The sequence below is a fragment of the Coenobita brevimanus genome, chromosome 18 (assembly GCF_032717465.1).
Source record: "Coenobita brevimanus isolate Jiangsu-jjx chromosome 18, ASM3271746v2, whole genome shotgun sequence".
NCBI lineage: Eukaryota > Metazoa > Arthropoda > Malacostraca > Decapoda > Coenobitidae > Coenobita > Coenobita brevimanus.
In genome coordinates this window covers 9,802,310-9,823,296 of record NC_136971.1, presented here as the reverse complement: position 1 = coordinate 9,823,296, position 20,987 = coordinate 9,802,310, and the positions used below count along the sequence as shown (strand labels likewise).

At 42.1% G+C, this 20,987-nt stretch overlaps 1 protein-coding gene across 1 annotated transcript in view; it reads right to left on the bottom strand.

The window, feature by feature from the left end:
- Window positions 1–12,510: 12,510 nt before the first annotated feature.
- The window catches only part of LOC145391363 (L-fucose kinase-like), a 29,942-nt gene continuing 21,465 nt past the window's right edge, over window positions 12,511–20,987 (bottom strand). Inside the window, exons 11-15 of the mRNA XM_080265961.1 lie at window positions 18,674–18,909; window positions 17,779–17,980; window positions 16,471–16,611; window positions 15,480–15,689; window positions 12,511–12,874 (exon numbers count right to left, since the gene is read on the bottom strand). Of these exons, the coding sequence (XP_080122087.1) occupies window positions 12,602–12,874; window positions 15,480–15,689; window positions 16,471–16,611; window positions 17,779–17,980; window positions 18,674–18,909 (1,062 nt within the window). The 3' untranslated portion in view covers window positions 12,511–12,601. The remainder of the gene's footprint in view (window positions 12,875–15,479; window positions 15,690–16,470; window positions 16,612–17,778; window positions 17,981–18,673; window positions 18,910–20,987) is intronic.

The following is a 20,987-nucleotide window of genomic DNA, read 5'->3' as shown; positions in this document are numbered from 1 at the left end:
GTTGTTAGATAAAGCCAGGTTAGTTTGTTAGGTTAGTTTGTTAGGTTAGACTTAGGTTAGTTTGTTAGGTTAGTTTGTTGGGTTAGTTTATTGGGTTAGTTTGTTAGGTTAGATTGTTAGGTTAGACTTAGGTTAGTTTGTTAGGTTAGTTTGTTAGGTTAGTTTATTGGGTTAGTTTGTTAGGTTAGATTGTTAGGTTAGACTTAGGTTAGTTTGTTAGGTTAGTTTGTTAGGTTAGTTTATTGGGTTAGTTTGTTAGGTTAGATTGTTAGGTTAGTTTGTCAGGTTAGATTGTTAGGTTAGTTTGTTAGGTTAGTTTGTTAGGTTAGTTTATTGGGTTAGTTTGTTAGGTTAGATTGTTAGGTTAGTTTGTCAGGTTAGATTGTTAGGTTAGTTTGTTAGGTTAGTTTGTTGGGTTAGATTGTTAGGCTCGTTTGTTAGGTTAGGTTGTTAGGTTAGGTTGTTAGGTTAGATTGTTAGGCTAGTTTGTTGGGTTAGATTGTTAAGTTAGATTGTTAGGTTAGACTGTTAGCTTAGTTTGTTAGGTTAGATTGTTAGGTTAGTTTGTTAGGTTTGTTAGGTGAGTCTGTTAGGTTAGTTTGTTAAGTTAGATTGTTAGATTAGTTTGTTAGATTAGTTTGCTAGGTTAGGTTGTTAGGTTAGATTGTTGAGTTTGATTGTTAGATTGTTAGGTTAGATTATTTAGTTAGTTTGTTAGATTAGATTAGATTGGGTTAGGTTAGTAGAGAAGAAACGACTGGACGGGACGGATGAATCTTGTGCCCGGATCAACTAGAAATCTAAGTTGTTGGGAAATGACTGAAAGTGAGAGAGAGAGAGAGAGAGAGAGAGAGAGAGAGAGAGAGAAGGAGAGACGAGACGAGATGCAAAAGAGAGACAAGAAAAGACGAGACAAGATGCAAGGAGAGACAAGAAGAAAAGATGAGAGACGAGGAGAGAGGTGAGATAAGAGGCGAGACGTGAGGCAAGAAGTGCATGAGACTGAATAGAGTCAAAATGGGAAGAGCCCCAGAAACTGATGGAGTGTGTGGCAGAAATGTTGAAATACAGAGGTGTGAGGGACTGAATGGATCTGGAAAACGTGCATATTGGTCTGTGAGAGGCTGACAAGAAGAGTACGTGTGAGTGAGGTGGAGAGGGAGAAGGATTGGAGACATAGGGTGAGATGGAGGGATGAGGTGGGGAGATATATGAGAGTGGGGTTGGAGACAAGACAGCCTGATGGCAAAGGACATGGATGGATGGATGAAGGGTGGATACAGATAGACAGACTGATAGATACTGAAAGATGGCTGGATGGATATACAGTCCCGGAAGAATGAAATAAGAGAGCTGGATGTCAGATATAATAGTTCTTCCCTTGTACGATAGGAAAGGTGAGAGAGAAGTGTGTGGCCATCATAGAAGTATTTGCCTTCTTAGTGTAGTGGAAAAGATGTAGGGTAGGAAAAGATTTAGAGAAAACCGAGGATTTGTAAGGAGAGTAATAGAAGGGTATTTGGGAAAGGGAGAGGATGTGTAGACTAGATATTCTGCCGAACGTTTAATAGAAAAATATTTAGAGAAATTGAATGCTGTCCAACGTTGCTTAACTTCGCTGATCGGACGGGAAGCGGTGTACTCAACGTGGTATGGCCGTAAGCAACGTTGGGTCTGGTTAGTACTTGGATGGGTGACCGCCTGGGAACACCAGATGCTGTTGGCATCCCTACGTGTCAGGTGGGGTTGGTGGAGGTTTAGTGCCCCTCCCTGTAAAACAATTAACTCTAAGCCCTTGGCCACCCCGGTTGGGATACATGGCGTCTGGCAATGAATGAATGAATGAATGCTGCCTTCATGGATCTAGAAAAAACATTTAACAGTAAACAAACAAGGAATGTTTTAAGTGCTGAGAATATATGAAGTAGTTAATGAGAAAATTTGAATGATGTTTAGGATGCATTTTGAAAAGTATTTAGATAAGTAATAGTAGTATGCTGCCTTCATGTATCTGGAAAAAGCATATGACAGTAGACAGACAAGGAATGTGTAAGGTGCTGATATCATATGAAGTAGATGGAAAACGAATGCAGTTAAGATTGTGTGTGAAGGTCCACAGGCGGCAGTGAATGCTGAAAATATACAAAGAAAGATTATGGACTGAAACAGGGATGTCGTGTTGAACGGCAGAAACCTGGACTGTAGTGAAGAGACATACTGAAGAGGGAGAGGGGTGACGGTGAGCTGAGGGGATAGTATGTGGAGCTATGTGAAGATAGCGACAAATGAGGAAGTTTGGGAGAATTAGGATACTGATGAGGATGTGCTGGAAAGTGTTAGAAGTACCCTGAGATACTCTGGTCGTGTGGAGAGAATGGTGAATGAGAGATTAGCTAGGAGAATGCATGAGAGTGAGGTGGAGGGGAAGACCGAGGATCAACTGGAAGGATTAGATACAGAGATACAAGAGAGAAGCGCATGAAAAAGGTATGAGGTGGAGGAACGGAGAGAGAGAGAGAGAGAGAGAGAGAGAGAGAGAAATGAATGAGCTTGGTGAGTTGGAGGAAAGTTAACTTGATGACGAAGGACAGACCGACATGGATAATTGTTTGTGACAAAGTCGCTGGGCGTCTTGCTACAGCAGGCTGGACGTCTTGAGGTGATGGGGAGAAGTCACACTGACAGCATCTGTGGGAAAATAATAATAATTACTAAAAATTTTAATAACCCAGAACAATAACAACTGCTCCTTTCATAAGGAAAAAATATATCTCAGTTATGGGGAGACGTCTGGTAGTGAAAAGGTTAATGAGGGCTATATTTAACCCCTCCAGTTCCAAGTATTTCCCTTCATCTCAATAAAGCCGTCTAACTATAGCAAGAATTATGGAAAACTTGGCGTCCAGTGGGTTCATTCGGTTATCAATGCCATAAGTCTTGCTACCTTCAGACGATTTTAATCAGCTTAGGACGGACTTCTCGAATTTCGAGGGGTGTGATGTTGCCTTCAATAACCACTGTTGGGTCGAGAGGAATGGACTCTCAGGTTTTTGCCTAGAGTCAGATGCATAAAATAATAATTCGCAAATGGGTATGAGAAACTTCAAATTTGACAGGTTAGATATAGCCTTCATTAACCACTAGTGAGCCTTGGGCTACCTAGCAAGTTTCTTGCCTCGAGCCTAAAACGATCTTTGGCTGAAGGGTTAACCATTTCAGTCCGATGACGTACATTTTTTATTCAGCTTAGGAGAGCCCTTTTGAACTGGAGGGGTTAAATATTGCTATCATAAAACTCTTTCCCAAAATGAATAAAATCACCTGAAGCAACAATAAAATAAGATGTTCTCAAGCTTAAGGGATTAATGTCGACCCAAAACATTAAAAATAATAATCTTTCAATAAATAGTATCCTAGAACAAAGCACAAAGCAAAGTAACTAGACGTGCTACGGTGCTAAGTTAATCATAAGAGTCCATTAGGGCATAAACTCAACGTTTCCTACTTGCTCCTACTTGCTACAATTAAAGGATTTTATTCAGCCTAGGAAACGCAGCTCTTATGAATACGCCCCCTAGTCTATTATAAACGACTAAGGTAAGCAATTACTACGGTATGCAAAGCCCCAGCTCAGTGGGTTTAAAAGCCTCAACTGTTATCAAGCGTCCTTCTCTAGCACCAACCGACATACTAAACCACATATATATACCTTAACTAAACAGCAGCCACCTTTAACCAAATTACATCCTAACACAAGCATCAAAATGTACCATAGATTAATATAAGTGTCACCAATAGCAATAGTAAGAATAATAATAATCTCACCCCTGTTCTCCACAAACGTTTCTTCCCTCTCTCGTGTCAGTCGGGCAAATGAGAGGCTCGGGCGGTTTCCAGGGTTCAGAAGATTCGAATCAGTGGGATGAGCTTTGTCACGAATAGTTCGAAGACCTAGTATTGTCTCGTTCACAGTTGTGCCTGCTTTCTCTAATGTCTTTGTGATATATTTAGATGAATTTACACATATTAGGAATTATATTTCCAGCTTGCGGGGTTCGATATGCTCTTATTAACCCCTCCACTACTAGAAGTCTTCCTCAAACTTCAGAAAGTCGTCAAGGATTCGAACATCTGATATTAACTAAGCTTCTTAAAGCAGTCGAGGACACGAACGTCTGATACTGACTCGTTCACTCTAAGGACTCCTTTCGATAGTATTTTTTTTTAATTACCAGACAATTCTGTACATATTATGAGACATTTTTGTCTTCATTAACCCCGTCAGTACGAGCTGGAGAGTAAATTCAGTAATGGAAGGTTCGAACTGCAAATATTAATTTTCCAAAATATGCTTGGTATCCCATGAAGGCTTTATGCATATCAAGAAAGGCACTTCAAACTAGAAGGGATTATATAGCCTGCATTAACCTATCCAGTACGCAAAACTTTACTTACTGTAATCTCCATAAAATCATCTGGAGGTGAATGAAACGAATTGAGAGACTTCAGGGGTGCATAGGATTGAAGCAAGAGGTGAACTTTGTGGTGGAGAGTTTGAGCAGCTGATACATACTCCTTTTCAATAAGTTTTGTTAATTCCAGATTCGTTTTGTAAAAATTAGATGAATTCCTAACTAGAAAGCGTTGATACAGTCCCCACTAACCCCCCGCAGTATGAAAGGCCTTTCTTCAACTGAATAAAACAGTCTGAATGGTGAAATTTTCAATGGAGGGTTCGCTGAGCTGATATTTCTTCCCTCAAAACGACGACTTCTTCCTATATTTTATTCGTGTTATCTATCCACAGTTTTATATTGATCAGTGTTATGCAGCGTATTCTGAGTCGCGACTTCTCGAGCTCAGGTACGGTGCAACCTTGGGTTCTTTGTTTTCGACCGGGTCAGTCACAGACAAGGAAGGAAAGTCCAAACACAACTGGTCAAAGGCACACTTATGTATTAACAATAGACAACTACACACACAATCTGTGATCAAAACTGTGACACAAAATAACAAGACAATCTCAGAAGGCTAGCTCTTACAATAAATATCTCCACCTAGTTCAGCGAGTTTGACCAGTACACAATACTCTACCTTTCCTTACATCGGATAATTCCCACATAATGTTATACATGTGGTCCACAGTCCACACAATACACCAGGTGCGTTCTGTCTCAGGTATAGGATAAATATAGTCACGTATATCTCAGTATACCAAAACGCGTGACATAGATGGCAGTATATACTCAGGTCCTTATATATATATATTCGCGTAACATAAACGGCCTCCTATGCTAGTTATATGCATCCGCGTGACACAGACGATACCCTAGCTATCTTTATGCTAAGTGCACGTGACATAGGACGGGAGAATATAATACTTACGATCTACCCGCTCGGCAGGGGGGGGGGGTGAAGGAGAGAGGAAGAACACTGTGGTGACACAGACTTTCTTACGGGGCTGGTTGCTGGGAATACACCTTATATACTACCTTTGATTTACCTTGACATGGACACAAAAAAAAGGGGGGGAGGGGGCGTGCGCGGCACTGGTGCTGTCTGTTGGGTACAACACTGGGGAGAGATAGTCACACTTGGGGGCAACCCGTGGCCTAGCGCCACACACTCCGCACGTGGGTTTCTCTGTGGGAAGTTCACTGTTCCACACGGGAAAGGTAACACTGGGGGAGGGGGAGGGACAGTGAGAGCACTGAGGGAAGGGGGGGTGCTGGTGCACTGGGGATAGGGGCTCACGGACACTAGAGGCCAAATAAGAGTCTTTTACTCACAGGGCAGGCGGAGAGAGATGCTCGGGTCACGGGAGGCTGGAGGCCCTTATGCCAGGAACCACAGGTGGCGTCCGGGCATCAGGGATGGGCCGTCTGGAGTGTAGTCCAGGGGTAGGTCACCTGTGGGGTCTCCACGAGTCCTGTAGGAATTGGTGGGTGACGTGATGGGTGACCCTCTTTCTATAGAGGTCCTGGGTGATGCAGGGCTCTCTGGGCTAGGGCCAAAGAGAGCCAGGAGGTACGCCACACGGCTCTGGCCCTTCATTGTAGTTGGGGTCCTGGGGGCGGACCTGGGGAGGCCCGGGCCGAGGGTTGGCTGCAGAGAGGGCAGCGACCTGGCTGGGTCGCAGTCTCATCTGGAAGGGGTGGCCAGCAGGAGAGGACTGCAGCTGCCTGCACCTGGGGAGGTCTGGTGGCTGCAGCAGGCGTCAGGGATGGCCCGCTGACTCCGGGGTCTGTGGTCTCGCCTGCGGGAGGAGGCTGTCAGGGGTGGACTGCGGCCTCTCGCTCCGGTGGAGTCCAACAGCACCTGGGGGAGGGGAAGAAGGGGCTGCAGTGACCAGAAACCTGGCCTCGGGGATGTCTCGCCCGGTCTGGTCTCTGGCGGGGTACCTGCGGGGGAGTAGATTCCACCCTCTCAGGGAGAGAGGTGGGGAGAGGGGTGCCTCGCTCTGCCACAGGAGGGGCAGGCTGATCAAGAGGCACTACCCTCGGTAGGAGCTCCCAGACTCATGGAGGGAGAGCAGCCAAAGGCCTGCTCCCCAGCTTGGCGAACCTGACAAACCCTGCTAAAACTCTGGTCCAGAATGCAAGCGGGAGGTCCGAGGGACACTCCCTCTGTCTGGCAGCCCTGTTGGGCGCTGCCTGAGCTCCTATGTGGGACAGGGGCAGAGGGGGGGTCTGAGGGGACTCCTCCAGGTGCCGTAAAGTCTGGCGACAGCAGGAAGAAGAGGCCTGGTGGGCACTCCTGGCAACAGCCGCAGCTCCGGTGGAGTCTGCTCTTCCGCCGTTGGGGCTGGGGCACCTGTCCTGGGGACGTCAGAAAGGGGAGGCCCAGTGGGCACTCCTGGGCAAAGCTTCAGCTCTGGTGGAGTCTGTCCTCCTTCCGTCGGGGTTGGGGCAGCCTTGGGGGACGGACGGTGGCCTGTCTCGAGTTGTATCTCCAGTGGAGTCTATCCCTGGGCCAGCCTCCCTCCTGGGGAGTTCCGGCGAAGGTCGTCTGTAAGACGTGCCGACGTGCCGGCTCCCGAAGGTGGGTGGCAGAGGATGGAGAACAGGTGGTCACTCCACCCACAGTAGACCCCGTGGGCTCTACTGTGCCGCTGCTCCCCTGGGGTGTAGCAAGTCTTGAGACTCCTCCTGAGTCCTCTCCTTTTATGAAGGCCGATCTGGTGTATACAGTATCCGAGGGCTTGCTTGGGACCTTGCTTCTGCAAGTCCCACCCCGATTCTGGCAAGTGTTTCCTCCGCTGAAGTGTAGTGGACTTTCACTGTACACTGCCCGATGGTCTGGCTGTGGGGAAGAGGGGCGTCACATCACGGGAGAGATATGCCGTTCCTGCCTGGACGGCTCATCGAAGAAAACAGCCTCCCCATCACCTCCTCGTGGGGTGGGTGTCACCCCCTTGTACTCTCCTCTTGGAGTGGTGGTGTCGGGCTCACCACGCCGCACATGTATTTCAATCAAGAGAGAGATTTCGAACTACAAGGGATAGATATTGCCCTCATTAACCCGTACCATACGAGGGACCTTTCTAAAATCTAATGAAAGCGTATGGATTTTTAATTGAATGTGGGCAAGTTAGAATAGCAGACATTGAGCCTTTAATTGCATCCTCTCGATTAATTTATTCCAACTAACACCAGACGATTGATTCCATCTTGCAGTGAGTTATTAAGGCTTTTTAGATCTGAGAATTATTTTTTATTGTTTTTAACTTTAATGCTTAATACAGTATACTTGTGACACTCGTTCGTTTAACAATTATCTGAAAATTTTTTACCCCTTCCGCCTGGGGACATCATTTAGATTTAATTCCTGCTACTTCGTCACTAAATGTGAGCCAGGTGGACTGCAGGATGAAGTTACCTTGTTCCTGCATTCCACCATCTGAGGGAATAGGGAGGAAACTGAAGGACGTTTGTATGATCAGGCAGCAGAGCCAAATTTATATAGGTTACCACCACGTGAAGGTGTTCCTCTCCAGCACAGGCTGTTGAGATGAAGTATGGTCGTCAAAAGGTCGAGTAGCAGTTGCAACTTCAGGCCCGTCAGAACATGAACCCGGTAAAGTTGCCTTTCTGAGTCCACCATCCTCCTTTGGGGAGGTAAGGAAGCAGCCGAGGGACGTGTTTAATGGCTAGTTTAACCGCTCATTTATACAGTGTCACCACAAGGCACATTGTGGTGTTCATGTGGATATGCTGGAAGGAATTCAGAGAAGTACTTGAGATGGTTTGTCTGAGAGAATGAAGAATGAGATTGACTATGAGAGATTGAGTGAGGTTGTGCAAGGGATGGAAAGGGGGAGACTGAGGATGAGGCAGAGGAATGGAGATGAGGGGTTTGTTGATGAGGGTGAGATGAGTTGAAAGGAGGGCAGCCTAGTGGCAGAGATAGGGAAACAAGGAGGTGAATGCATTTTGAGAGAAAGAGAGAGAGAGAGAGAGAGAGAGAGAATCACACTTGCATAACAAACCTGTTTGTAATATCAGCTTGACACAGGATCATATATAAAAATGTGCAGGCAATTCAAACACAGGATATTTTTACACTTTTCAGAGGGCAGACCTATATTTAGCCAAGGCGTATTCTGAACCTGGATCTAAAGCCCAAACATTTCTCATCCCAGACATATTCTCTGGATCTCTACTGGCTCTGAACATAGCAAGTCCAAACCTACACTGAACTCAAACCTCTTCCTGATCTGTTCTGCACCCAAACTCCAAGTCTGAACTCACTGGTGCCTTGACTTAGTCTGACCCCATACCTGTTATGGTACCCCTCCCAAAAGAAGGGTTGCCCCATCAAATCCCAAGATGTGATTACTTCACTCATCCTCTAAAGGAGGGGTTAATCCCATCTCCCTCACTTACAGTACCCTAAGTGGAGCTTACCCCCAAATATGGAGTTACTCCCTTTCACCTCCCCAAAGAGGACTACCTCCATTAATGCCCCAAGGGGGTTAACCCTCTATACCCCTCCAAAGGAAGCTTATCCCCTTACTCAAAAATGGTGGTTACCCCTCTTTCCTCCCCTTAAAGGGGTTTACCGCCTTTACTTCCCCAAGAGGTTGGTTGCTCCCTTACTCCTGTACAAAGGGGATTACCTTTCCTTTTCCCCTTAACCTCCCAAAGCAAAGTTATTTTTTCCTTCCCCTCTAAAAGGGGTTACTGCCTTATCCCCCCAAAAGACTTCCCTTAACCTCAAAAAGGGTTACCTCCCACTACCCTTTAAAAAATTTGAATCAGTATATAAAGGATTTTATTCCAAAATCTGACCATACAGTTATATGGCGTATTAATAATATATGATGCAATACCAAACATTGCCAAAGGATATACAATATGTCAACATATAAATTTCTTATTACATAACAGTGGGATGGATTGGGTGAGAGAGGTCACTCTACAGAGGCCACAATATACGATAATTTCTGGTTATTCCTGTCAGGTATCATCATCATCCTGACTTATTTTCCTCTGCAGGAATGAGAAAGCATGAAAGTGATATAGCTAACAACAGTACACCCAGTGAAATGGGTCACAAAATCATTCCCACAACATTCATGCCCTAAAATCCTGCCTCAACTTCACAATTCTAACCATTTGCACTTTCTTTTTTATTAATGGTAGATCCTAAGCTGATGCATTTTCTGCATAAGCTTTTTCCTCTTACACTGTCAACTCAAATGTGACCCAGTTTACCTGAATGCGGTGCTATCAATGTATACATGGCCAGCCTATTTTTTACCTATTTTTTCAAAAACATTAGTTTTACTCACTGGTTAACCCACAATGCTCCCACCAGGTTTGATTAAAATTTTCTTAACAATTGTTGGGGTTATTGGTCCATACAAACAAACAAATAAACACACACACACACACACACACACACACACACGTGCACCATTCAAAATACAGTACAGTATAACACCCGATCTTGCTCTGCCAGTGCAGATGTAGAAAAAAGTCAAACATCTGTCGTTTGAATCAACATATAGTATACATGTAATTCAGCCACCATTCGCTTCCTTCTTAGCCTACCATGCCTCCTCTCACCTTCAAATTCACTCATATACAGCCTCTTCACCATTCAATCTCTCCATATGACTACATCATCTAATCATTCTCTTCTACTCAGTTATCAACTGATTACCCTACTACATATCACACTCAGATCACACTGCTTCTCTATGTACTCCACGTGTATTTCTCAGCAATCCTATTTCCATTGCCTTTGCTCTTGACTTTCATACTCACATTATACCCAAACCTCACACCCAAACACAAACATCAACACTGTCACACTTTCATGCTTTCTTCCTGATTTGAAAATTTTTTGATAGCCGATGGACTAGTTGTCTACAGGTGTCAGTCAGGCTAATGATGCTACAGACAGGTCTGAATCCCAATAATATAACAGCCAGAGGTATTATGAAAATATAATGCTGCCTCTGAAGGAACTGGTAGTGTCGTAGCTTATCCAGCTTGAAACTGGAGAGCACTGAGTTTAATTCTCAGGCTGTTCAGACTGATTAACAGAGTCTGTTTCCCCCATCTCCCTATTCATCTATCAGTATAACATCACTGAATGTCTGGATGCAGTCTGACTGCTCCAGGTTGCCTTAGGGGGAAGACTGGTACACTAAAAAATGTAATGTTTGCAGTACTGTCACAGTTAATTCCATCTCAGTCACTAGCTTTTACATATTCTGAACTACAGTAGCCTTCTCTAGGGCTCACACACTTCACAAGGCTAATACGGCACAGAAGAGTGATGACTGCTTCATTTTTCTTATTTTGGTAATGCCAGTATAGTACTGGATATGGATAAGAAATTTTTCCTAATATTTTATATCATTCTTCATCTTATACTGGTGAAGAAGTACCCTAATTATTAGTACAGTGTACTCTTGTAAGAGTCCATGTTGGTTTGCTACTGCAATTTATCTAAAAAATAAACCATGTTCTGTAATGAAACAGCCAAATCCATTTTACCCCCTTTGAGGTTTAGGAGCCCAAGGCTGGGCAACTGTAATCCACCACATTTATGGTTAAATAACCACACCTCCTTACCTTGGTACAGTAGCATTATAGGATCAACACACTTCCATTCACCTCTTGGGTGTCAAATGTATGCAAAAGAGTCACTCTGACTGGGGCACCCTTACCACATAATGAATAATATCTAATTATAAATTACAGGGTAATCAGAGTAAAACTACGCAACATGAATATGTAAATAAAGCCTAAAACTAGTTTAATTCCCTTCATACAAGTCACAAGCAACCCATAACCCAGAGCAACCCTTAATGAGGCATGTGCAAGTAACTGGCAACATATAACCCAGAACAACCCATAATGAGGGAAATATAGGTTCCTAGCTATCCACAACCCAGACCAACTCACAATGAGGCAAGTACTTGATCCCAATTATTTCCTGGTATGGAGGTAATCACTGTACTGCACTAAAGCTAAGGAAAACTGCAGTAAAGATACCCTGATAACAAATAAGGAAACGTTAGCATACTGTAATGGTGTCAACTGTATTTACACAGGAGTATGGTGGTAGGTGGAGGCACCTATCACCCACTTACCAGATGTACTGCTGCTTATTTTTTCCTTAATGTCTGTTTTTTCTGTGTCTGTCCGTCTCTTCTCACATTTCTCCCATCCTTCTTGTCACTGTTTCTTACTATTCTTTCCAATTCAGGTGGCTCCACATTAAGTACAGTACCAAGCCAAATGGTTTCCTGTAACTCAGGAAAAATCTTTAATACTGGGTGGTAACAATACATCCAAATAATGGGGTGACTTGGAGCCTACTATTGTGCCCAGGCTGGCATCCATGCAGGAACCAAACCTCCTTGCCGTGCATGGTGCTGTCAACCACATGGGAACATCGGTTCACTGCCTGGGATGGCCCTGCATGGGCAGTTGTTTGCCTGTGGTGGATGGGTTTACTCGATTCGACAGACTGGGGTAGCACAACAATAACAACATATTGGTATAGTATGGACATTACAACTGCCAGCAATTAAAAAAAGCCTAAATTATGTACCACAGGAAAACTACAAGAATAACCTTGTTACAGAACAGGTGATCACTGCAGTTATTTTGCCTCAACTTGACTCACATTTTTTTCCTTCAGCAGCTTATTTTGCACAGCTCAGTGGCAGAAAAAGACAATACTATGACTTTTCAGTACATCCTTTTCATAGCATTTCTTCATGACTACCGTAATATACAAGTGTTACTCTGTTGTTACAATTCTGAATACAGGGTAAAGAAATGGTATATCTATGCTAAGTCTGAGTAAAAGCAATACAGTAAAGTACAGTTTACATGTGGACAGATTTTAATGAGGGAGAAAGTTTACACCACATCATAAAGTAGACTTACTTCCCATCAGCATTTCAAGTTAAAAACACAAATGCAAGAAGGTATCAATATATAATGATAAATTAGAAGACATGCATGGAAGCAAAGATGAGGCCGTAACATATGGTACATGATATCAAATATCATTCTATACATATTCTCAGTCCCTACTTAGCTGCTACAACACTCACTTTACAGTACTATCATATTCAGTCCTGAATTTCATTACACAATTTCATCCATTTTTCCTTTGTAAGAATTTCTTCCTTATCTTGAACTCCTGCTACAAGCTCTCCTCCCACTCGCACTTCCAGACCCGCCTCATCCACCTCCACATCATCACAGGTAAGGCCACCAAGTTGGATACTGTCTGCAAGAGGCTCAGGCTTGGTCTTCAGAGCGTACATGTAGCCTCCTCCACCAGCTCCAGCAAGAGACATGCCATGACAGTGTGTTCTCAAAGAAGCCATCAGTGCGGTGACCTGAGGGGCAATTTTATTTTTAATACTGAAATGCTCCAGCTGGATGTGGCTAATAAACTTTTAAGTTTGTGGAATGGCTCCTGTTAATGACTTATAGAATGACACTCAGGGGGAAGCAACTGCCAACTCTTGCCTGAAATATCTGACTAAGTAGCACTTTCTGAGCACTACACATGCCTGATGGGGCAATGAAGGACTGAATGCTTGATGGATGGAAGAAAATGCTGTTCTCACTAATTAATGAAAGAAACCTAGACATTTTTAATTCCCTGAGGGTCATTATGGCATATGTGAATTACTGCATAGTTACAAACCATTTTATCATTTTGGCAGAGAAGATGGAAGAAGACAGCTGAATGAAGGATATGTATTTTCACTCAAATGTGCTCACTAACTTAAAAAAATAAAGATCTCAGTCAATATATGATGGGCTTCTTACAGATATTTTCCTGTCTTCTTCATCTCTCTCCACCTCCTTACTTCCTTCTAGCCCCCTTCTCTCCTTCCTCCAGTAAACATGCAGCCCTCCCTCCCTCCTGCATCCTTCCATCCATCTCGTCCTTTGCTCCTTCCTTCATTAACTATGTGCTTGTCTCCTAGGTTTTTTTTACCTTGTATTTGGACATAAATCAGAGAAAAAATTTTTTTCCCAAAATCCACTATCCTGTATATTAAGAGCTTTGAAAAACTTGTATCAGTAAACTGTGATTAGGAAGTTTATAAATATTAGTACTAACTAATAAGTTAATATGAATATATCCTCCTAATACAGAACAGTTCACTTCCATTCATAATAAATATACCACAACCATCAAATGTAATTCACGTCCTCATACTATGGTAGCCTAATAACACTTCCATACATTTCATATCTTTCTTGAAAAACAGCTTTTCAGTTCTGAAAACATTTTTTTTTTTTTTTATGGATGAATATCTCTGTGGTTACAATACAGAACAATTCACTTCCATTCATAATAAATTTACCACAACCATCAAATGTAATTCACATTCTCATACTATGCTAGCCTCATAACACTTCCATACATTTCATACCTTTCTTGAAAAACAGCTTTACAGCTCTGAAAACATTTTTTTTTTTTTTTGTGGATGAATATCTCTGTGGTTACAATAACAATTAATTAATACAACAGCAATAAGATACTTAAATACAGAATATGTTCCATCAGAACACTGGTCCCTTGTGCAGCAAATCATTTTGCGATGAGAAAATAAGTAAAACTGTGACACTTCTCGCAAATGGCATGTTTTAATTGTGAGTAGTACTGTACAGTTCACATAGAGCATAATGTCATTCCAGGCATATACTGCATCTGTGTGTGTGTGTGTGTGTGTGTGTGTAATTCACAGGGTCGGTCAGGATCACTTGATGGTCGTGATCGTCAGCTTTTACCCTCCTGGAAGGGAGCTGAGAGCTCATATACTGTAGTCCGATCTATGGGCAAGGCTGTGACCTTCACACACGCACACACCCGTCCCCTTGCTCAAGGGGGACAGTAACCACCCACTTCGTCAGTGATACTTTTCGCAACCTGAGCGAGGTGCGAACTCCCGTCCACCAGTTGGCAAGCGAGAGCGTTACCACTGCACCAGCGAGGTGTGTGTGTGTGTGTGTGTGTGTGTGTGTGTGTGTGTGTGTGTGTGTGTGTGTGTGTGTGTGTGTGTGTGCGCGTCCGTGCATGCATGCGTGCGTGCGTGCGTGCGTGCGTGTGTGCGTGAACACTCATACCAAAAGATATTGAAACTAATGCCTCGGACAGAAAACAATGGCAAGCCCTCTGCAGTGAAGGAGCCTGGCCAGAGAAGAGCGTTGACAACAAAGGCGTAAAACCAAAACAGAGTTCTCCCAGCAAACCCAGACTTGACATGCCGACTGTGTGACAAAGTTTGTGGATCCAAGATTGGTCTGTATGGTCACACACCCTGATGCAAAAGACATTGAGAAATACACCATACTTGGGTAGAGAAGGCATCATCTTCTGTAGCAGAAGGGTAACTTTAAAATACTGGTAAGTGCACATGTGTGCATTTCTATGTACACTATGTGTGTTTTATGGCAAGATGTTTAGGGTACTTGATGGCAGAAGTACAATACAGTACTGTATAAGGGGAAACTGGTGATTTTTGGCAAAGTGGCTAAAAGCAAATAGGCCATTACAATGGTTGTCCAATATGTTAGTACAGTAAGAAAAGAAGCAAACACACACGAACAAACGACAGACATTTTAGCTTTTTTTCACAACACACTATCCAGAGGCCATACTCAAAAGTGAATTTTGCAAAATTTTATGATCAAGTGTTTATAGATATGACATATGATCATGTATCACTATGTTTTGTCATATTTCACATGTTATTATTCACTCTGGTTTGCTACTGAAGTATTCTGAAAGCATATGGCTCTAAACAGAAGTACAAATAAATGATCTGATAAATGAGTTATGCTCAGGAATTCATGAATAAAGCCTCAGGTGCTTTACTTCAGACAGGCTAATCTTGTCTTGTTTTCATTGATGTCTCAACTCTCTAGCTGCCTAACAGTCCATACAAGATCATTATCATACATCTTTCCACTTAGATAACTTACCTTACTAGGTTCACATCCTGATGCAACCATCTTCTTCAAGCTCCAATAGCTGTCAATACAAGAGCCTAATGACTTTAAATCTTCTTCTAGTACAGCACCTGCTGCTTTCACACCTAACTGCTGTAACTGCGAGAAACAAGATGTAATGGTTGGGTTCCGTGCATACCAGTTTCTGATTACAGTTTGTAGAAGATTCCTGGCAAGCCGGACCTGTCAAAATGTTTCAAATTAGTTTTTCTGAAAATCTGTAATTGGAGGAACACAATTTGTCTTAAATTTCCAAATGAACTGAACATACTTGTCAAGTAACTGCTGAAAAATCACTTACTACTATACAATCAAAATCAATTTACTGTATACAGCTTTTACAAAACAAATATATGAAACTTTATTTTTCCTAAAACAGAATGCCACAAAGACACTTAAGACAATACAGAAACACAACCACAACTGCCACAACCAAGCCTAGTTGTAAAATCAATGAGCTGACCATCCTCACACTGCCTACCATATGGCTGTGAAATAAATTTTTAAAATCTTGTTTCAGCTAGCATAAGACACTTTACCTGAGCTCAGTGCGATCCACTGCAGAAAAACATTTAAAAACAATCTTGAATAATGTTGTGGCTCAAAATAAAGAACTTTGTACATTATTTCAGCTAACTTCAGATAATACAATTCAGCTGAGGAGAATTCATCGCAATTACGGGTCAGGCACTATTATAAACTGATGCAGGGTAAGTTAAATATACTGTATAGGCAGAACCACTTTACCAATGTGTCAGCAGGCAGATATAACAAATGAGCAGTGATACTGAACTGCTGCTAACCTGAAAAACCTGAAACTTTGTTTCCACCATAAGTGTGAATGTTCATGCTCTAGCTATTTTGATCACCATGCTATGACTTCTGTATCACAGCAACCTCTCCAGCCTCCTGAACAGTTCAGTCAGAAGTTGGAAAATCCTCCTTAGTAAGAACTGTCACTTACCTTTCCTGTATACAGTAAGATGAGATGAGCATTGAGAGCTTCTAAGAAGAACTGTGAGAGGGGAATCCTGTAACTGGACACTGTCACTGGTGTTCCCTGATGGCTCATACCCAGCTTCACACCTCCTATGAGTCCTCCCACCTGTCAGAAAGTACCAATATAATCTCAGATACTTTGATTTCTCTCACGAATCCCAGGAATCACAGAAATCCCTTCTCACTGTCCTCCCTCACTTCATTAATGTTCCCTGACACACTATCCCTCAAGATATGCAGTTAATGTGTTAAGTACCCTTACTGCATACCTGAAAACTCCATAACTGCGCTCCTCCAACCCTTTCTAATAATGCGAGTGTGTTCATGTGATCATGATGATGACAGTGTGTTCAGCAGATCTGTAGTCTAACCCTCTAAAAACCTTACAGTATTTGAACCCAACTTGCCTACTTATGTGCTTTCTAAAGACATACCCTATGACAAAGGGGTAAAACAGATATAAGACAGTGATATTAAACAAAGTTTAAAGCAACAAATACTGTCAGCTAATGTGCTAACCAGAATTCTAGGCTGACCATCACTTTCCCACTAAAAGTGATATATGACTCTAGATTGCTTACTGATATGCCTTTAATGGGCATACCCCATACAGATGTAAAACAGGCATAAGGCAGAGACATTAAGGAGCATGATATCACTGCATGACCAAATCAAAATGACATGTTTTTTTCACTGATATCAATCTTCACACATGCTGAGCCTGACAGTGCTGTGTAAGTGAGGAAATGGTTCACATTTAGGTTGGCTGCTGTTTACCCCTTGAGCTCAAGAAAGTCCTTTTTTTTTTTTTTTTTTTTTTTTTTCCCCTCATGAGTTTATTCAGCTGAGGACAGATCCTCCATTCTGGAGCAGTCAGACAGAGCTTTAATAAACCCTTTTATTACAAGAGGACTTTTCAAAACTGAGTAAAATTCCATCATTTGGTAACAGCAAGAACAAAATACAAAACTACATCGCCAACATTCAAGAGGTTAAGTTGAGTGGCTTGCAGGTTGAGAATCCATAAATGCAGTGTTTAGTGCAATGGCAAGTTATCAGAGAGACTGCTGCAATTAAGTAGAGATGAAAGGGAGTTTCAAGCAAGTCTGTGGGAGGAAGGTAGTTGGTGTGGTGAAAAACCTTAGACTTCACCCTATTTAGAACCATCAGATATGAGAGGTGAGATGGGAAAGGAACAAAGTCTTCAGGTGCAGTCGTGTCTATTCTGATCTATATACCAAAAAGTTATATGAAATTTATTAAAATAAAGCACCTGATCCTGCCATCCACCTCCAGTAGTGAGCCATTGTTCAATGCAGAGTGTAGCATGGATGAGGGTTGTGTGGCTCGGTGGTGGATAGCCAAGGAAAACCACCACTGCTGCCACCAGACTGCCAGCCACAAGGCTGCTGCCACCAAGCCCTGATCCCTGTGGCAGCCGTGACCAAACTTCCACCTCTAGCCCACCTCCATACCTGTAAATACAATTATTACTGTATATTCATTTATCACCCTGCAAAAGGGAAACCCATTCCACATTACCAGTTGCAAATAACAGTAATTTAACCTGTAAGCTGCAACCTACCTCAAAGGAGGAAATGGCTGTGACTGCAACGTATCTCGATAAAGGACCAATCAAAATTTAATTTCTTGTGATTTTTGTTTGTTAGTTGGTGCTTGTTATTAAGTACAGTAGATACCGTACTGACCTAGAAATTTGCATACCCATATCACAGCATTCCTTCTTTCATTTAAAAGCCATGTATCCAGTCTCAGATTAAATTATATACTAATATACATAAACTGTATACTGTATATATATTTCTTAGACTTGCTGAATAACATTTACCTTCAGAAGGCTAAAAAAAAAACGCTTTGACATATATCGATCTAAAAATCTATACACAAATACCTCAATACAGCCTCTGTAAGCCAATATGACCAAAAAATCAACTAGAGAAACTTTAAAAATCAATGCTTTCTGCACATGGGGTATGGTGGTTGATTTCTCAAAGCCTCAGTTTACGAGTAAATCTCTGTTGTAGTAAAATTGTACTGTAATAACATTCAATGGATCTTCTGTAAGCCTGGGATTTCAAACATAGAAAAATACATTATCTCATGATGTGATGTAATATTTTAAAAAGTAAGACATGGTGTGACTAAACCTGTGTTGGAGCTGTGAGGTTAATGAATCATGGGTGTCAATTTCCACCACCCTGCAGTACAGTAACACAGCTTTGACCAGTGCTCCTGGGGCTACAGGGTTGTCATAGTCACGCAGGTGGTCAGTCTCTGTCCAGGTCAGGCGCACTTCACCTCCACACCAGTCACGCAATATGCACACTATGTGCATCTCCGGAATAATACGCACACGGGCACTGATGGGCTTCTTCTTCTTCACCTGCATAAATTTAGTCAGCATTCAGTATTTCAGTACTGACTACCAGAAGACAACAGAAGCGTTGTTACTGATTCTGTATCGTATATACGTACTTTAAGTGTGTACCTGCAGAGTTATGAAATTTGACCAAATGATACCATTACTGAAGGAGTGGAGGACAGGTGAGAGAGGTGCCATCAACTCTACATGACCTGTTACATTTAAGACAGACTGAAAAATACCTGGGATGAGGTCACAAAGTGTGACCTCAGAGATAAGATACTGAATAGAGAGGCCGCAAGAGATCGAACAGCATGGAAAGCTGCCATTAGGTGACCAAGGCTGATAAATGCAAGCATTTTGAAGTCCTTTTAAACGATATGAACAATATGATATGACAGAATTTTTATAACTGACAATTACATAGAAAAATAAAACAATGATACATTTGAACACCATTTCAAAGAAAATCAAGTACTAATTCTCATGTCTTTAACAGAAACTTGCTAGAAGTTCATACTTGGATCTACTGCCATTTAAAGAGCAGAAAGCATGAATCAGAATCTATTACCTGTAGCAGGTCTAAATTAGTTAAACAGTGGAATACAGTACTTCAGTCTCAATCTATGCAGCTAGAAATCTTTCAACTTTCTCTCCTTAAGAAAACCTTATCCTATACATTTAATATAATTTCAGTTCAATTCAGACAGTGGTACAATGCAAAATACAACAAATGGTAAAGTACCACACTACAGTGAAATATCAATTTCATGAAGTGAGGCAGGGCAACAGCCTTTGAGACTGAACTTCTCGAGAATCAAGACTTATTAGTATAATCATGTTTTTGGCATATCAGACAGAGTCAGGATTCAGGGGACTTGAATGATGAGTGAATGGAAGCATGGCCCAATGGACTGGGCAAACTTGGGCTGTCTGGACAATGCCACTCCTCACACCTTGCCCTAGGGTGGGAAAGGAGGTTCAGATGATACTAATGAACTTCAGTTTACCTCTAGGTCTGTCTTACAGGAGAACTAGGATTTGAAAAAAGCATCATCATCATCATCATCATCCGGACCTCCTTTCTCACCTTAGGGCACAGTGAGGAGCAGCAATGTCCAGACAGCCCAAATTTGCCCAATCCAATGACCCATGCTACCATTCGCTCACCATGCAAGCCCCCAGCATCCTGGCTCTATCTGATATGCCAAAAACATTCGCTACATTCTGTAGCTTCACATAAACGTATCCAACAGAGTTAATCTGGATGCTGTCACATTAAAAAGGGGTACTAAATCTCTGATCATGCACTTCTCCTCACAATATTCATCCAGCCAGCTCAATCCCTTGTCAGTCCCTGAGCCTCACCGACTTCCAAACCTCTCTTCCTCACACACTCATCCACCATATCCCTCCACCTTCCCTCTGGAAAAGGAAATTTTTCAGTAATCATCTAACAACACTGTGCATTATTACAGTACTGTATATAAAAAATTAATATCTAAAGCTATACAATATATATATTCTGCATTAAATAAACTTAAAATACTACTGTAATATGCTGAAATAGGTAACAATGTATTGTATTCACATGCAATATTGTTCAAATGTGATAACAACTGGTCTGTGTCCAAATTACTGCAGATCATCAGCAGGCTTAATATTAAAATTTTCTGTTTTACCTGTACGAAAGTACCTTACTGAGCATAAATAAAACATCAATCAATCAAGCAATCAGTCAGACTATGCCATGCTTTCCCTTAAAGGCCATAGTACAGCTGATGCTTTCATTCGACTGGAAGTTCAACAAAGCACCCAAACCAGCAAACTACTTCCCAACAGCTGCTGGAAACTGATGGAAGATAAGAAACCTGAGATATGTGATAAGATCTGTAACAAAAGTATCAGCTTAGACTTTTGGTGTATGAAGTTGTGGCTGAAAGCTTCCTGCCTGAAAGTGATGATTGTGTGGCTAGTTACCATGCCCACAGCCACATTTCATTCTTACGATAATACCTTGCACAGTCGACAGTAACCACCCATCTACTGCCCGTCAATTACTCATCAAATATTGCAGATACTTTACATAGTAAAAAGAA